Source organism: Chionomys nivalis, chromosome 23 (genome assembly GCF_950005125.1).
Source record: "Chionomys nivalis chromosome 23, mChiNiv1.1, whole genome shotgun sequence".
NCBI classification, from domain to species: domain Eukaryota; kingdom Metazoa; phylum Chordata; class Mammalia; order Rodentia; family Cricetidae; genus Chionomys; species Chionomys nivalis.
Genome location: NC_080108.1, coordinates 43,378,481 through 43,395,586, shown reverse-complemented (window position 1 = coordinate 43,395,586; position 17,106 = coordinate 43,378,481). Strand labels below are relative to the sequence as shown.

The 17,106-nt window shown below is 49.8% G+C and overlaps 1 protein-coding gene across 1 annotated transcript; it reads left to right on the top strand.

The window, feature by feature from the left end:
- Positions 1 to 12,762: 12,762 nt before the first annotated feature.
- Positions 12,763 to 16,703, top strand: Klk4 (kallikrein related peptidase 4). Its single transcript, XM_057756513.1, has 5 exons — positions 12,763 to 12,823; positions 14,732 to 14,897; positions 15,118 to 15,368; positions 15,451 to 15,587; positions 16,397 to 16,703. Exons 1-5 carry the CDS (start codon positions 12,763 to 12,765, stop codon positions 16,571 to 16,573), a joined length of 792 nt encoding a protein of 263 aa, XP_057612496.1. The 3' UTR covers positions 16,574 to 16,703.
- Positions 16,704 to 17,106: the final 403 nt, after the last annotated feature.

Below are 17,106 nucleotides of genomic sequence, written 5' to 3'. Positions count from 1 at the left end.
AAGACCTGCAAGTTATAAAGGTGTGAGGATCAAATTTCTCTCTCACGCTGCCTTCCATAGTCTTAACAATACTTTTCATTTTGCAAAAAATATCTGTCACCATCATTCTGATATAAACTTCTGTTTCCACAAACCCAAAAATATTCTTGTGAGTTCCAGAGAGCTGAATTGAAGGATCCACCTTAAACAGGTCAGATACACCCCTCTCAATTCCCTGGTACTAAAAATTTTTTTCCTAAGCTTAACTTTGTCCTCTGTTCTGCCAATACCTTAAACAGGTGTAAGAGACACCAGACATTTTCATACCACAAACACCAGACAGGACCAAAGGAACCAGATACCCCAGGATGTGACCAGCACCCAGCTTTCTCAGGTCCCCCCCCCCAAGACAATGCCCACAAATAAGCAGGAAGCAGTCTTGGGAATCTGCTGCCCCAACTCCTTTAGCCTGTTGTGCTTAAACTCCTGCTTTTTTATTATAAAAAAGAGATGGAAATGTAATAGTCTGCTCTGTTCCTTTAAGAGACAAGCCATACCCACTCCCTCCCCCATCCACCCCATCAGCTTCCAGCCTGAGTTCCTTTTCCATCTCTCTCTCCCTCCAAGAGGCAGCTTCTGTCTCTCCCTTCTCCCACTTCTCCCCTTCCCCCTTTTCTCTCTCTCTCTCTCTCTCTCTCTCTCTTTCTCTCTCTCTCTCTCTCTCTCCTCTTCTCCCCTTCTATCTATCTGTCTCTCGCCTGCCACATGGCTCCCTACCCAGGATCAGCCACTTTCAGAGACCTGCGTCTCTCACCCACGCGTGGCTCCCTGCCAATAAGGAAACTGCATCATCCCTGTCCAGGACTGGTTGCTCTCGGAACCCACTGCCCGCTACTTCAGAGACCTGTGGCGTGGTCTCAGGACCTGCTGCCCGCTGTAGCCACTTGAGGATCCTACAGCATTTTATTTAAACCGTAACAGTGTAGGGCAAATTCTGAGAGCTTGTGAGAAAACTCCAAGAAACAGTCAAGAGTCTTGTGACCTCTGTTCCTCCAACGCGTAGGTTGCTCTCAGAAAGTGCTTCCGTGTCCCTCCCAGCTGCAGTGAATAGGAGTGGGTTTGTTCCATCGTCTTACTATTATTCTGGTGATGTTTCCAAGCATGGTTGTCCTCCTGACTCTATGCACCCTAAATTCATGTGGCATTTGCTCATATGACCTTGCTTAACCCTCAGAAAATAAATTGTCTGATGCTCTGAATAAAATTGGCTATTGCATAAGACTTTAGCCTGTCTCATTTTTCGGTCCCATTCTCCCAGGTTCCTGCCACCAACTACCACAGTAACACAAGCTGTATACATTAAACATACTCTGATACCAAGTGAACATCCTTGTGCCAAAAAAGAAGACTCAAAGCCACAGCAAATGAACAACCAATCGAATCTCTCAGAGAAAAGACCAGTCTGATAACTCCAAAGACTGTCTTCTGAAATCTGTTAGGTCTCAAACCCAGGACAAAAAGCTGAGGTGCCTATTTAACATATCAAAGCAGACCCAGATGCCAGGTTCCTCTGCATCCCTCAGTCCCTACCTGTTACAGGGCATGGCTGGTACACCCTGCCCTCTACCCTGAACCCTCCAGCCCAGGAGCTGGGCTGCCCATCCCCCAGAGGCGCTTCCCTATAAAATCTTGCCATTTTGGTTACCCACTATTTTTTATCTTGCCCTCTTGTTGCCCTCCCTCCCTCCCTTTCCCTTCCCCTCCCCTTCCTTTCCCCTTCTCCTCCTCTTGTCCTCACATGGTTCAGGGTCAAGACCACTATAGGCTCTCTCAGATGTACAGGATCTGAGTGGAAAAAAGGAAAGGAAAAAAGGGAAGAAAGAAAGAAAGAAAGAAAGAAAGAAAGAAAGAAAGAAAGAAAGAAAGAAAGAAAGAAAGAAAGAAAAGAGATGACTGCTCCTAGATATGGTGGAGAAGAAAGATTACTGCAGATAAAAAGGAAACATAGCCAGAGGCAGAGACATCTGGGAGAGTCCAGAGTGGACATGACCAGGCTGAGCTGGCCCATGTGGGAAGTCGGGGAGAGCTGAGAGAGGGCAGCGATGTGTAGCAGTCAGGAGGCCAAAAGGAGTAGGTAACCAAAATAGTTGGATTGTACAGAGAGGAGCAGCCCAGGCCCCTGAGCTGGAGAGTTCAGGGTACAGGGCAGGGTATGCCAGCCAGCCACGAGGGTCCTGTGACAGGTAGGGGCTGAGGGATGCTGGGAGAACTTGGTGACCAGATACACTGTGATGTGTTAGACTAGTACCTCAGCCATTTGTCCTGGGTTCAGAACTTAGCATCCCAGTCTTTTATTGTTAATCAATGAATGATATAATTGTCTATGACTACTTCCCGCTGACATTGGGGTGTCATTGTTGGGGACTCAAAAAGATGAAATGTTGGTCAAGTCCAGGAAGAGCGAGCTGTTCCACTCACTCTCACTCTCCAGGTTCCGCACAACCACCGCTGGTACGCTATGCAGAAGTCCACATTGTAGAAAAGGCGGTAGACTCATGTCTTTGAATCAAAGGAAAAGCCTGGGAACCCAAAGGGATTTTGATTAAAAGCACTAATTCTTTTTCATCTAACCAGAAGACTGGGCATATATAGACTAAACAGATGTTTTCGGTGCAATGAGAAGCATTTGAGTTTATACTTAGAAGACAACGAAAGCAAATTTAAAGTCTTGAGCTTGTGACTATGGTGCAGTAGTGAGTGCTCCCCAGAGCTAGGCCAACAGCTCCTCAGAACTCCACGGATGAATGTTTGAACTCTGGACTTCTGAGTCTTAGTAGAACAGAAGCATAATGGAGAGAGAGGAATCTGAAGCCTGCCTCGGCGTTTTTAACACCTTAAGTCACTTTCCTACCACACCTTCAGCTCGCACGTCCTCAGACCTCTATAACTGCATCTACACACCTTCAAACACCTCCTTAGACCCCAGAACACTTCCGTAGATCCTCACATCCTCAGGCCTTCCATAATCTTTACACCTGTTTCCTGCGCCATCCTTCACCAGGACACACAGGTGGTTGGTTACAGTCATCGTAAGGTGAGTTCCTTTAAATAAAGGAATAGTAAAAAGTGACATTGAAATCTGTTCTCTGAGTTTATCTCTTTCTGCAGTCAGACATCAAGGTAAGCTATGCCTAGACCTAGTAGTAGCTCTAGAAAAGTGAGGCCTGAGGCCTGATTTTTACACACGAAGAGAGCGGAGAAGGCAGGTGAAGCCTTGGTTGCTGCTGTGAGACCGACAAAGCTGTCGCTAGCCCGGTTGTCGATGCCATCAGAGATCCGAGGAGGATGAATTTCACCTGAGTAAGCAGGAAGCACAAGCCAAGCAGTTCCCAAATCTATTAAAAATGGCAGGGACTTACCGGCTGCCTGAACAATCGTCGTAGGTTCCTCTGTGATCAATGGGGGACGAGGTTCCAGGGTAGCATCCGTCTTCAGTGGCCAGGCCAGAAGATCCGACAGACTTTCCTATGGAGTGGGAACTCGTAGGGAACTGGTAAAGCAGGGTAATCAACTCCCCAGTGTCCTGCTTGTCCACAGTCTGGACAGGGTCCTGGCACTGTCCACAGTCTGGGCAGGGTCCTGGCATCAGGTGAGGTGAAGGGCAGTTTTTTTCACCCAGTGGCCAACTTTGCCATATTTAAAGAAAACTCCAGGTAGAGGTTGTTCTGAGTCGGTCGTCTTCTTTGGAGGAGATTAGGGGCTGCCAGGATCTGGCATGTCTGTCATGAAAAACCTTTCTTATTAAACATTTTAAACGCCACATTCAGTCGATCTTTTAAGAGTTTGTGGACTATCTATCTATTAAACATACCTAATCTAGTTACTTGCTTTTGGCTTTACTGTAAATCTCATACAGGAGGCTAAATAAATCTGTTCCTGGAATTAATTACATTAGTACTTACCATGACCACAAGTACAATTCTGGACACATTAAACAATGTGATCATCTGTAAGATGACTATTAACTGTATTTTTTAAAGTATCCTTAACAGTTTACAATAAGCTAGTAGCTTTTTAGGACTAGGATTTTACATTCCATCCCTTTAGGCTCAGCCTTTAACACACAGCAGTCTTGGAGATGAAGCTCTTCTAGTACAGAAGTACAACTCTTCAGTCATAGACACCATTCATAGACACACTGGCAACCTCCACTGCGGAACATTGCAGGGGTTTGCGTGGCTTAGTTTATCCAAGCAGCTAAAACAAAGTGAGCAAGGACAAAGAAGCTAAACTAAGATTACTGTGAACCTGAGTAGACCCGTGGGAATTCATAAACTTTGGTTGTCAAATATACCTTATTTGCAAACATACGTTGTTACTTATTTAAATTTTCTAGCAGCCTGGTGTTGAGCAGTTAGCAAAGACATGGATCTTAAATCAGCTTTTGTTAATCTAAACAGACCTTTAATTTTATGATAACCTTTAATTTTATGATAACCTTTAATTTTATGATCATTTTATGATCAATTTAAATAACCTTAAATTTTATGATCATATACAGCATATTCTAAACCAGAGTTGAATCACATAGAGTGTTGTAGTAAATATAACCCTATATTTTTATCATCATACAAAAATCCATACCAGTTCCAAACATTTTGAAAACTTGTTTTTGCTTCCTTACTCTGAAGGAGGTAGAGTAATAAAGACAGAGCACAAGAGGGGCTGAGAGATATCACAGCTGCTGCTGTGGGCCCCGTGGTCATCTTAAGAAAATCTCGGAGTCCCAGAAAGGAACTGGATCTGAGGAGCAAAGGAGGAACTTCAGATAGGGAGGGTTAGGCAGCTAAGAGACAGAAAGCAGTGTAGCCCTAAGGGACAAGGAGGGACCAGCAGGATGCCGCCCAAGGAAGGGCTCCATAAGGCAGAAGCTGAGGGGGCATGGAGAAGCCGTGGGACTCTGGCACTTCTTAGGGACAGGCTAGGAAACTTGAGGCATACAGGCCACGGGAGCACAAGGAGAGATAGAGAGGAAACTCCAAAGGGGCAAAAAAAGGGTCACAGACCCAGGAACGTGTCAAGAAGCTGTGGGACTCAGTAGGCACCTCCTAGAAGAATGTGAGAAAGAGCTGAGGGGAGCCACGAGGAAGCAGACGGGACAAGAATTTCAATCCGGGTCTTCCCCCAAGCGGACTGAGAGATTTGACAGAGAGAAATGTCCCAAATCACAGAGGAGAGGCTGCCCTTTCCGTATGATAGGAGCGCAATAAATAGGGCGAGAAGAAGCTTCCTAGTACACGGGTGTGACTCTTGTAGTAAGAGCAGACAAAACAGGGAGCTCCGTAGAGACGCTGGGGAAGAGAGTGTCTCCGTGAGGGGAACTGCCCTTGCAGCGGGGCCCAGAGGGCATAGCAGGGAGGAGAGACGTACGACTGGATAAGGTGGTAGGGAAAGGGACTGAAGAGGGGGACTCTAAAATCTAATTTAGTGGGTGGCAAAAACCAACAGAAGCAGCTGGGCGGCAGTGGGGCACACCTTTAATCCCAGTACTCAGGAGGCAGAGGCAGGCAGATCTCTGTGAGTTCGAGACCAGCCTGGTCTACAGAGCATGTTCCAGAACAGGCTCCAAAACAACACAGAGAAACCCTGTCTTGTAAACAAACAAACAAACAACAACAACAATGAAAAAAACTAAGAGAAGCAAATGATCTGTACATGCCTTAGGAGAGTCAGAGCAGCAGCTTGGCTCAGAGCAGCTGGGTTCCTTGGGGAGGAAACTCATTTAAGCCACTCCCGCAGTTTCAGCACCAGATGAATAAGAAAAAGAAATATAAAGGAAAGAAGAGGGCATAATGCCTCCTAGTTATGTTGGAGGAGAAAGTTTGTTATAGATAAAAGGTGGAGGGTAAGTAGAGCCAGGGACAGCTGGGAGAACAAGGGTAGACAGGACCAGGCTGGACTGGGCCATGTGGGAGAGGGCAAAGTGAGGTGCAGCAGCCAGAAGGCCAAAGGGACAAAAAGGACTGGTAACCAAAACAGTTGGATTATATAGGCCATTCCGTGGCTCTAGCAGTCTGAATGTTTCAGCATGGTGTGATAAGACCAGTGGATTCCATGGGCATAATCCCACTGTCATAGTTCCTTAGCTGAGAAGTGGAATCCACAGAAGCAATGCTGGGTGGAGGACCAAGATATTAGACAAGGCATTCTGTAAGTGAGTTCCTGGATGGTCCTCTTGACAGAGGCATTTACATCCAGGAAAGGCAAACCCACAGCCAGAAAAACTACGTATCCCAGGAGACAGACAAAGCGCTGTCTTCTCCACTATGGATGTGGTTCAATGTAATCAATCTGCCGCAAGAGAAATAGTGCCATGCTGGGGGCTCCTGTTAAGCCAAAAAGAGTTACATGCTTTCTTACTCCAAAAGGGAAGAGCCAGAGCCGTCAGTCACCGTCAGATCAAAGCAAAACCAAAGCCCAGCAGTCTGGAGTCAGTGCCAAACCTCGTCTGGGTTCCAAAGGCCTGGTGCAGCTCACAGTGGAAGCCATGGAGGAACGATGCTCGCTTGCTTCTCCATGGTCTCGCTTCAGCTCCTGCCTCCAGGCTCCTGCCCCAACTTCCCTCAGTGATGAAGTGTGACCTGCAAGGTGACATGAACATTTTTCTCCCCAAGTTGCTTTTGGCCATGATCGAAGCCCTGAAAGGAGAATGGTTCTGCCTGTTTTTATTGTCAATTTTGACTTTCTTGCCTCTGACCCCTTTACCTCCACATCTCTCTTTATCCATCTCCACCCTCTTTCTACCCCTCCCTCCATCTCTAGTGTGCGAGGGTCAAAAGGGCCAGACAGGAAATGGAAATGTGATAAAACTGTCAGATGCCCCTGGGTTCACACCCTGGAGATAGATAAGGCTCTGAATGTGTGGCCACATTGCTCACTGATGTGTGATCTTTACAAGAGCAACTCAGAACCTCCTGACCTTTCGTGCGGTGTCCTGCTAAAGCTGGAGAAGTGGCCACTGATTTCAGAAAGCTACTCAACCCCATGTGCAGAGCGTGAGGCCCCAGGGAGCCAAGTCTGGGTTACACAGATCAGAGGAGACAGCAAGCAACATGGAAGCCTCCTCATGCGGAGGACTAGCAAGGAAGAGCACAGAAACCAAGGCAAGAACCACCTCTTAGTATTGGCGGTGTTAACCAGAGTGATGGGGTCCAGATTCAGTGATAAAAAAGAACTAAGCGCTCTAGCTCCTCCAGCTCATGGAGAAGTCCAGGTGAAGACCCTGTGGCTCCTCCCTGGATAGCTGAGACTTCCTTTCTTTTCAAAAAAACATTTCCCCTGTGATGCTCAGAGTGCAACCTGGGGCCTGGTGCACACTAGGAAATCACCCGTGAAACCTGTCTGCGACCTGCGCTGAGCTCTGTCGCTGAGCCACACCCCAGCGCTCTCTTTTCTGGGTGTGTTGATGTAGCAGGCTAGGCTCTCCTGTGACTTTAAATTGGGGCACTTTCAATGGTATGATATTCTGGGGAGCGACTAGAGAGAACCCAGTTCCCCCTGTGATATGTGTGGGGCTGGCACCAGCAGCCTCCTCTGAGCTGACTGTGGGAATGTTTACTGAGGCCCCTCTTTTCTTGCCCATTCACTCCTGGTCCTTCCCGCTGTTGGGGTCCAATTATGTTCTCTGGGCCAGCTCTAGGCCAGAACCTCCCCCAGGCTGTTGAGAGCTCCATCTCTCTCCTCCAAAGTCTCCCCATTTTCACTTCTTGAGGGGATCCTGGAGGTTGCCCCAACTTGGTCCTGGCTTCTCTTTGGAAGCCATGTGGACTTTCCCACTGCCTCCCTCACTCTTTGTTCATACTTAGGACAGAAAACACTGCTCTTTATTAAGTGAGAGGCCAGCTCAGTGTCCCTGAGTAAAGCAGGGGCAGAACCTGTTCCTGCCCTTGAAATTCAACTTCAACCTACAGTTCTTTGAAGGATTAGCAGGGAAAATTTAACAAGTCACTGAAAAGTTTCTGCATCCCAATAAATCTCTCCACCGATGCAAATCAGACCAAATCAAACCGATATAGAGAAAGCCCAGCTTTAGTAATACCAATGCTCCCGGGTGACTTTCAGACTCCCAGAGAGGAGGCAGGAAAGGAAGATAGGAAAACTACGTGTTTGTTTTCTCGGGAGCAGTTTAAATACTCTGTGAGAGTGGTCTTGAACATCTTTAGGGGAGGGGTCATCATTTGGCAGGCTTTCTGAGAAGCAGTAGGGTTTGGTGAGAGAGATAGGGGAGAGGGGGCTTGGGGTGGAGCTTCCTCCTGAACATTCCAGACTCTTTGGATGTTTGGATGCCCGGGGCAGGGGTGAAGTTTCTACCCAAACAGTCACCTGATGCTGCCTGGGCCCCCAGCAGGACCCCAACCAGGAATGAAAGAGTCTCCTCTGTGGGAGCCTGGCTCACCTGCTGCAGCAGAAGGACCTGTTTTTCCGGTCCTGCTAGGAGTGCTCTCTGTCTGGTAGCCTGCCTCAGACTCTGGAGCCTCCAGTCTTTGCCTGCCCAGGCTGCACCTCACCTGCGTGTACAAGGGAAGATGGGTCAGGTGAGGACTGTCCAGCCTGGGTTGCCGCAGGCTCCCCCATATCCTGTGTCCCTGCAGGAGCAGGGCACCCTTCCAACTCTGCACTGCAGTTCTCTGAGAGACAAGGTAACAACGTGATCAACACACTCTTCCCTCTCCATCTCACTGCACTTGCAGGTTGTTTGACCTTTCTGTCTCCTCTTTTACGTAGTGGGGCATAGTACTGGGCCTCCAGGGGTTATGTTTATAAAACAATTCCAACTACACATGCAAAGGAATAGGTGATATAGAAATGGTTGTCTTCCTTTCTGTTTCTGAACAATATTATTATTATTATTATTATTATTATTATTATTATTATTATTATTATGCTACCCCCTAGCTCCCAAGTTTCTCAGCGTCTGACCTTTTGGCCACCTTCTCACTGTGCAGGTTCTGTCCAGCTCATCTTGTTCTGCTGATCCATCTAAATCCCAGCCTCAGCCTTTCTCTGGCTTTCAGGATTTATTTGTCTCACTGTGCCTCAGTTTCCTTATCTGTGCACAGGCCTCTCTAATCCACAGTCACCAAAAGGGAATGAGTCAGCGGTTCAGGATCTCCAAGTCAGGAAACCTAAAAACACTTCAAAATCTAAAGGTTTTTGTTTGTTTGTTTTGGTGGTGGTGGTGGTTTGGTATGGTTTTTCTAGACAGGGTTTCTCTATGTAACTGTCCTGGCTGTCCTGGAACTCACTTTGTAGACCAGTCTGGCCTTGATCTCAGAGATTCACCTGTCTCTGCCTCCCGAGTACTGGGATTAAAGGCTTACACCACCGCCGCCTGGCAAAATCTAATGTTTTACACAAAACCAACAGCTTCAACTGGCGAATCCCATGTCACAAAGCGTTTTAGAAAGAGTATGCAAACCGTCTCTCAGCACTTAGGAAGCCAGGACTTCAAGGCCAGTCTGAGTTATAGAGTGACTACGTTTCAGAAAAAGTTTAAGAGGGGCCCAAGATGACTCAGTGGTCAAGTTGCTTATATTCCATCCCCTTGCCCCACGTGGTAGAGGAAGAGAACCAATTCCGCAAGTTGTCATCTGACTTTGAAAAGTGTGCACTGGCATACATTATATAAATAGCATAAATAAGTAAATACATAAATATGATAGTTTTTAAAATATTTTAGTTTTATTTCAGAGTGTGTGTGTGTGCGTGTGTGTCTGGGGGGATATGCACATGCATGTAGTGCCCAAGAAAGCCAGAAGAGAGCATGGGGCCCCCTGGAACTGGAGTTACAGGCATTTACGAGTCACCTAATGTGAGTACCGGGAACCAGGCTGTATGGGATTGTAACTGAGCCATCTCCCCATTCTCTCTGACTTCTCATGTATTAGGAAATTCTTGAGAATCAGATTGAGGAGATGGCGCAGTGGGTACAACGCTTGCCTTCTAGGCGTGAGGACTTGAGTTCCATCCCCAGAAAATGGATAGAAAAATTAAAAAATTTAAAAAAAATGCCATGTGTGGTGGTGTTTATAATCTCAGCCCTGGGGAGGCAGAAACAGGAGGATCCCCGGGGCTCAGCCTCTCTGAATCGAGGAGTTACAGTCCCTGGAGAGACCCTGTCTCAGGAAAAAGGGGGTAACACTGAGGAGTGATGGCTGAGGGTGACCCCTAGATCCACACGTTTTCCTGCACACATGTGCACCTACACACACATGAACACATCTATACACACGCATGCACAGAGAGAGAGAGAGAGAGAGAGAGAGAGAGAGAGAGAGAGAGAGAGAGAGAGAGAGAGAGAATCCATAATCCCAATTTCTTCTGGCCCAAGTACCATGGATAAGGAATCTTCCAGGCCTACTGTGTGCAAGCCCTGAAGGTAGAGTCAGAGACAGTGCTCCCCTGTCCGTCTGTCTCCCTCTCTGTCTACCTCTGTGCTCTTTGCTCCTATCTGTACACCTGTACCCATCCATTCAACCCCTCCATAGTGAACTTCACCAGAAAAAACAAAACACAAGGATCTGTCCTCAAAGCACTCCCAGCCTAGAGGAAACAGACGTTAGGAGAATCAACACACGAACAAAACTGTGCCTAAATTGTCGCACTGGGCTCTGGGAGATGCATGGGATGCTACAGAGAGGCAGCAAAGGAACTGAGAAACGACATGACTCAAAAGCAAAGCCCCTGTCTAGAATCCCCAGTGAGGGGCTGGGGTGTGGCTCAGCCGTGTGTCCCTCTGGGTTTCTGCTTCTTCCCATCTTCGGATCTCCGAGTTTCCATCTCTCTGAAGCTTCACATCCTTCTGTGGTTTGTTCTCTGTCTCCCAGGCCTCTTGGTTCACATCTGCCCCTCCATGCCTCTGTCCCTCTGCACCCCACACCTCAGACTGATTCTGCCCATCGGAAGTGGATTTCCATCTTAGAGCAAACAGCTCCATCATGTAAGACCAGAAATGCCTCCACTGTCTCAGTCTGTTCCCAGGGAGAAAAGAGACAAAGAAAATGCCACCCACCTCTTTTACTCTTTCCTGTAGTAGCTAGCCTCCCTGGCCTCAGTACTGGCCTCATCCCTCACAGTGTGTACCAAGCACTACCACTTTAACCCCAGCATCTCACACTGGACCTCAGAATCTCCCTCCTGGACCACAGCATCTCTAATCTGGACCACAGCAACTCCAATCTAGGTTACGGCATCTCACACGGACCTCAGGATCTCCCTTCTGGACCATAGCATCTCTAATCTGGACCACAGCAACTCCTATCTATAGCATCTCACACAGGACCTCAGAATATCCCTTCTGGACCATAGCATCTCTAATCTGGACCACAACTAGGCTGCAACATCTCACACTTGAATCTCAGCATTTTCCATCTCAGCATCGTCCTCCCTTCTACTTCCTACCTCTGTCACTACTCACCAAGAGTGATTTTACAAAGTAGACAAATTCATGTCACTCCCTCTACTGCTGTACTTAACATACAAGCCTTTAAACCTTGATGTTTAAATCGTTTCTACAGGCTTCCTTGTCTGTCTTGTTTTCCACAGAAATGTCCACCAACATGTTTCTCTGCAACACTCACCTACCTGCTCCTCACTCTTCCTCATAGATGTCTGGTTCCTGGTTTAAATATCCCCTCCTCAGACACTACCATTTATTATTTTCTGATTCATCTGGGTTTTCTTTATTGTCTATCTTCCCACCCTCACCGGGACAGGGGACATCTTCATTCTTCCTGGTCCCTGGCCTGGTGTAGACCTTCAAGCCTGACAGCTGCTTGATTGCTCTTGACTAAGGGATGCCTTTGTCTCCCTCTGGTTCCCAGAAGCCTCTGCACCAGGACACCTGCAGAGGGAGAGTCTGTTTGTAGGCTTGTCTGAAGTCAAGCTAGACATGGAGTGATGGTTACTCTGGTCCTATGCATGGGAAAACGGAGGATCAAGAAGCAAGTCACAATAAGGTTCCCAAGGACGTACAAGATGCAGGCTGGATTTGATGTTGGGGCAGTTTTTGGAGGACACACAGGCAGGAACTCATAAAGAAAAAGAATATGGGAGCGATGTAGGGGAAATTTTATTTAGTGAATAAGAGAAGGGGCATGAAAGGAGGAAGGAAGAAATGAAAACCATGAGGTGGGGAGAAAAGAGGCAAGAGAGGCTGAGATCTGGGCACTGATCTGGGCACTGCTCCCTTCCTGTGCCCCAGACTCCATCAGGAAGCCTGCGGGCTTTGAGCTGGAGTCTGCAGCACCTGACTTGTAGAATGTGTCCCCTGGGGGGCAGGGCCAGCCCCAGTTGAGGAGGTTTATAAGCCCTGTGGGTGGCAGCTTTGCTCAGCTCAGCCGCAGAATTGCAGACTCCAGAGTACAGAGGTAAAGATCTTGTTCTCTCTCTCTCTCTCTCTCTCTCTCTCTCTCTCTCTCTCTCTCTCTCTCTCTCTCTCTCTCTCTCTCTGGCTGCCTCTGCCAAACCTCTTGAATTCCCTGCCTGGGTCTTTCACATATCCTAAGTTTTATGCCTCCATCTCTCCATCCCCTCACCAGCCCATTCCTAGACAGATGCTTCCTCCTCCACCCCTTTTTTCTCCCTCTACCCCACATCTCTCTCTACCCAGTTATATCCCAAAACACAATAAACAAAGCAGAGAGTTTGGGGACATCCGGAGAGGTGGAGAGACTGGGATCGCCATCCTCAGATTCTCTGTCTTCCTTTCCAGGAGCCAGAGTGATGGTCACTGCAAGAACCCCCTGGGGCTGGTTCCTGGGGCATCTCATCCTTGGGGTCACAGGTATCTGAGTGTGTGTGCCCTGGTGTGTGCCTGAGGGAACAGTGTCAGCCAGCATCCAGGTGACTCAGTGTCTTACTGCTTCTGACTACCATGCGGCAGTAAGGAGTGACTGCTGACAGTGGGCTGGAGTGAGGTGGGTCATGAGAATGAGTGACTGCTCTAAGGGGAAAATGGGATCGTGCCCATTCCTGGTGACTAGGTCTGTCTCCTGGGTGCTGGGCCGATACTTGGCCCATTTGTTTATTTTTAATGAGTCTTACATAGTCCATCCAGGCTGGCCTTGAATCCACTAAAGCTAAGAACAGCCTTGACCCTCTGATCCTTCTGCCTCCATCTCCCAAGTGCTGGGATTACAGGTGTGCACCACCGTGCCCAGTTGACATGGAATTCAAACCCAAGGCTTTGTGCATGCTCCGTGAACACTACCAGGGGAGCTCCCGGCCCCTCTGGGACAACGATGTCTGGGTGAATGGGCTGTGGCTGGGTGTGACCGTGGTGAGCCTCAAGGGAGGCACAGCCATGCCACAAAGCTGAAGAGCTCATGGGGTAGCTGCCTGGGTGTCTCATCTCGTCTGGGCCAGCTGAGTGAAGGAGCTTTGGTTCTAAAAGACTCCTGGCATGGCTCTGCGTGTGAGAGAAATGGTTCCTGGGTCCAGAAGACTAGCTTCAAACTCCAAGCTGACCCACCCTCCTGACAATCGATCCTGGCTCCCAAACCTAATGAGGTCCCCTGGGCCTTAACTCCTCTCAAGGAACCTGACCCCAACCCCTCTGAGTCTTGACCCCACCCATTTGAGTTATGGCCACACCCCTCTGAGCCCTGATCCCACCCTTCTGAGTCCTGACCACACCCCTCTGAGCCCTGACCCCACCCCTCTGAGTCCTGACCACACCCCTCTGAGCCCTGACCCCACCCCTCTGAGTCCTGACCACACCCCTCTGAGCTCTGACCCCACCCCTCTGAGCCCTGACTCACTCCAGGCACTACTTGCTTGGTGACTAGAGACTAGTCCCTTCTATCTCCCAAATTTGCATGCAGCCCTGACTCTGCTAACCCCTCCATGGTAATTCTCCCCTCTCTGACTCTGACTCTTATGAACCCCAAAGTTTCAGCCATACTCCTGTTCCCAGATTCTTCCCCTAAAATTCCTGGCCCAGCCTCTTCTGCCTGTCCCCAGCCGCTCCCACATCTCTGAAGTAACACCTTGTTCCCTGTGTCCTGGATTCTCCTCCTGACTGTCCCCCAAACTGCCCAGTTTATGTGGTGAACCCTAGCCCCTCTCAGGAGTCGGGAACCTTGATTCCTAATTGACACCCTGTCCAGTCCACTCTGACCTGACCACCCACCTTCAAAGCACCTTCCTTCCCTTCTCCATGGCTCCTCCCAGGACCTGGGAAGCCCGAGCCTATGCACGTGGTCCAGCTGCACCCCACCTGGCCCAGCTTTCTCATTCTGACCCCAGCCCGGGTTCCACCCCTGAAGCCCTGGTCAAGCCCCTGAACTAAATCTTAACCCCCAGGAACCCTGTGGCTGCATCCTGAACCTGTCCCCAGCCATGGTTCAAACCCTAAAATCCCGAGATAGCTGGAGAGCCCTAATCCTACCTCTTGCACTGGGGTCCTGACATGGCCTCGCCCTGCGGCTGCAACCACTTGCCTTCACTCAGACCCTACCAGAAGGAACTCTAACCCAGGATCCTCAGCTTGTTCCCGGTCAAGATCCACACCCTAACACACAAACACCGCAACCTCTGATCACATCCGTTCACTCAAACATCACCCCCTTAACTCCGAGCTCTCATCCCGACCGTGCTCACAGATTCCGCCCTGAACCCTTTCCCCATTCTAGAAGTCATGAAATGCCCCTGCTCCACACCCCACACCTCCCAATTCTTACTCCATCCCCAGGATCCTTAGCCTCAAGTGCCAGCGGTCGGATCATACAAGGCCAGGACTGCCGTCCACACTCGCAACCCTGGCAGGCGGCACTGTTCTCAGAAGACAATGTATTTTTCTGCTCGGGCGTCCTGGTGCATCCGCAGTGGGTGCTGTCAGCAGCGCACTGCATACAGGAGTGAGTGGGGGTAGTGGGGCGGGATGCTGAGGAGAGGGGTCGCAATATCAGCCTCGGCCAGCAGAGGGCGCTCAAGGAGCCACAGCGTTGATAGATGTGAGGGGAGCCCAACTTAGTTGGACCAGGACAGTCTAGTGGGAAGGTCACTGTTGCTTTAGGGTGGAGGATAAGATGGGAGACCAGGTGCCACTGCATAGCTCACCTGCTGGGTGATCCTCAGTTCGTACACCGTGGGACTGGGCCTGCACAGCCTGGAAGGCTCCCAAGAGCCTGGCAGCCGGATGTTAGAGGCCCACCTCTCCATCCAGCACCCGAACTACAATGACCCTCCTTATGCCAACGATCTCATGCTCATCAAGCTAAACGAGTCAGTGGTGGAGTCTAACACCATCAGGCGCATCCCTGTGACGTCCCAGTGCCCCACCCCTGGGGATACCTGCCTAGTCTCTGGCTGGGGTCGACTAAGGAACGGTGAGCTCCTGAGGACATGGCCACCCTCTCTGAGAAGGTTCCCAGACAGTCAAAGGGGCTGACCCTCCGTTCTGTATCCTAGGGAGACTGCCCAGCCTGCTGCAGTGTGTGAATCTGTCAGTGGTGTCAGAGGAGACCTGCCGGCAGCTCTATGACCCCGTGTACCACCTCAGCATGTTCTGCGCTGGAGGAGGGCAGGACCGAAAGGACTCGTGCAATGTGAGATACAGGAGGATGGAACGGAGATGGGGGTGGGGAGATGCAGAAGGTACACCTGAGGGACTCTGAACAGGATGTAAGAAATGCAGAGCCAGGTGTGGTGGCCACTTCTTTAATCCCAGCAGGGAGGCAGAGGCAGGTGATCTCTGTGAGTTCAAGGCCAGCTAGATATACACAGTGAGACCCTGTCTCAAAAGGAAGAGGAGGCAGGGGTAAGGGAGTAGAGAGGAAGAGGGAGGCAGAAACACAGAGACCCAGAAGCCAGGCAAGGCTGTTCAGACCTCTAAGCTTAGCCACTCAGGGAGCTGAGAAGGAAGACCCGCCTGAACAGCTAAGTGAGATTGTGCCTCAGAATAAAACGTAAAAAGATGGCTAGGAATATAGATTAGTGCAAAACACCTACCTAAGTCCTCCAACAAGTGGTGGGGTGTGTGGCTCAGTGGTGGGGCTCCTTGGTAAAGGCATTGGATTCTGTTCCCAGTGCTACAGAGCAGAAAGAAAAATAGACCTAGAGAAAAACCAAAAGTGCAAATAGCCAGTCTGAGAAAGTGAAAATGAAGAGAACATAGATTTATACAGAACACAGAGACAGAGGGGCAGATAAGGAAGCCCTGGAGGAGACAGCCAGCCTCGGAAGCAGCCAGTTGTGTGGACACATGGCTCCTGTTTAGGTGGCCGCTAGCCTCTTACAAGAGCACACGCTGCCTTCCTCCTGACTCTGTCTACCATGCTGAGGTGGACGCTCTGGGACTCCGTGATTATCTTCAGCTCATGCTCTCCTGGATACTCTCGCTCTCTCGCTCTCTCAGGGGGACTCTGGCGGTCCCATTGTGTGCAACAGGTCCCTGCAAGGGCTCGTGTCTATGGGACAAGGAGAATGCGGACAGCCTGGCATACCAAGTGTCTACACCAATCTCTGCAAGTTCACTAACTGGATCCAGACCACCATTCGGACCAACTACGGACTGACCACACCGCCCACATGAAGCCTGCTGAGGGAAACAGAGACTCTGGATTGCTCTCAACCCTCTTCCATCGGATCCACCCACAAGTTCAGACCCCAGCCTCCTCCCTCAGACCCACCCACAAGTTCAGACCCCAGCCTCCTCCCTCGGACCCACCCACAAGTTCAGACCCCAGCCTCCTCCCTCGGACCCACCCACAAGTTCAGACCCCAGCCTCCTCCCTCGGACCCACCCACAAGTTCAGACCCCAGCCTCCTCCCTCAGACCCACCCACAAGTTCAGACCCCAGCCTCCTCCCTCAGACCCACCCTCAAGTTCAGACCCCAGCCTCCTCCCTCAGACCCACCCTCAAATTCAGACCCCAGCCTCCTCCCTCAGACCCACCCTCAAGTTCAGACCCCAGCCTCCTCCCTCAGACTCAGGAGTTCAGGTCACAATCTCCTCCCTCAGACTCAGGGATCCAGACCACAGCTTCCTCCCTCAGACTCAGGAATGGGACCCACTTGCATTTTTCTCTGTGTGCTGTGCTCCCTGGTAGCCCAATGTTGATCCAG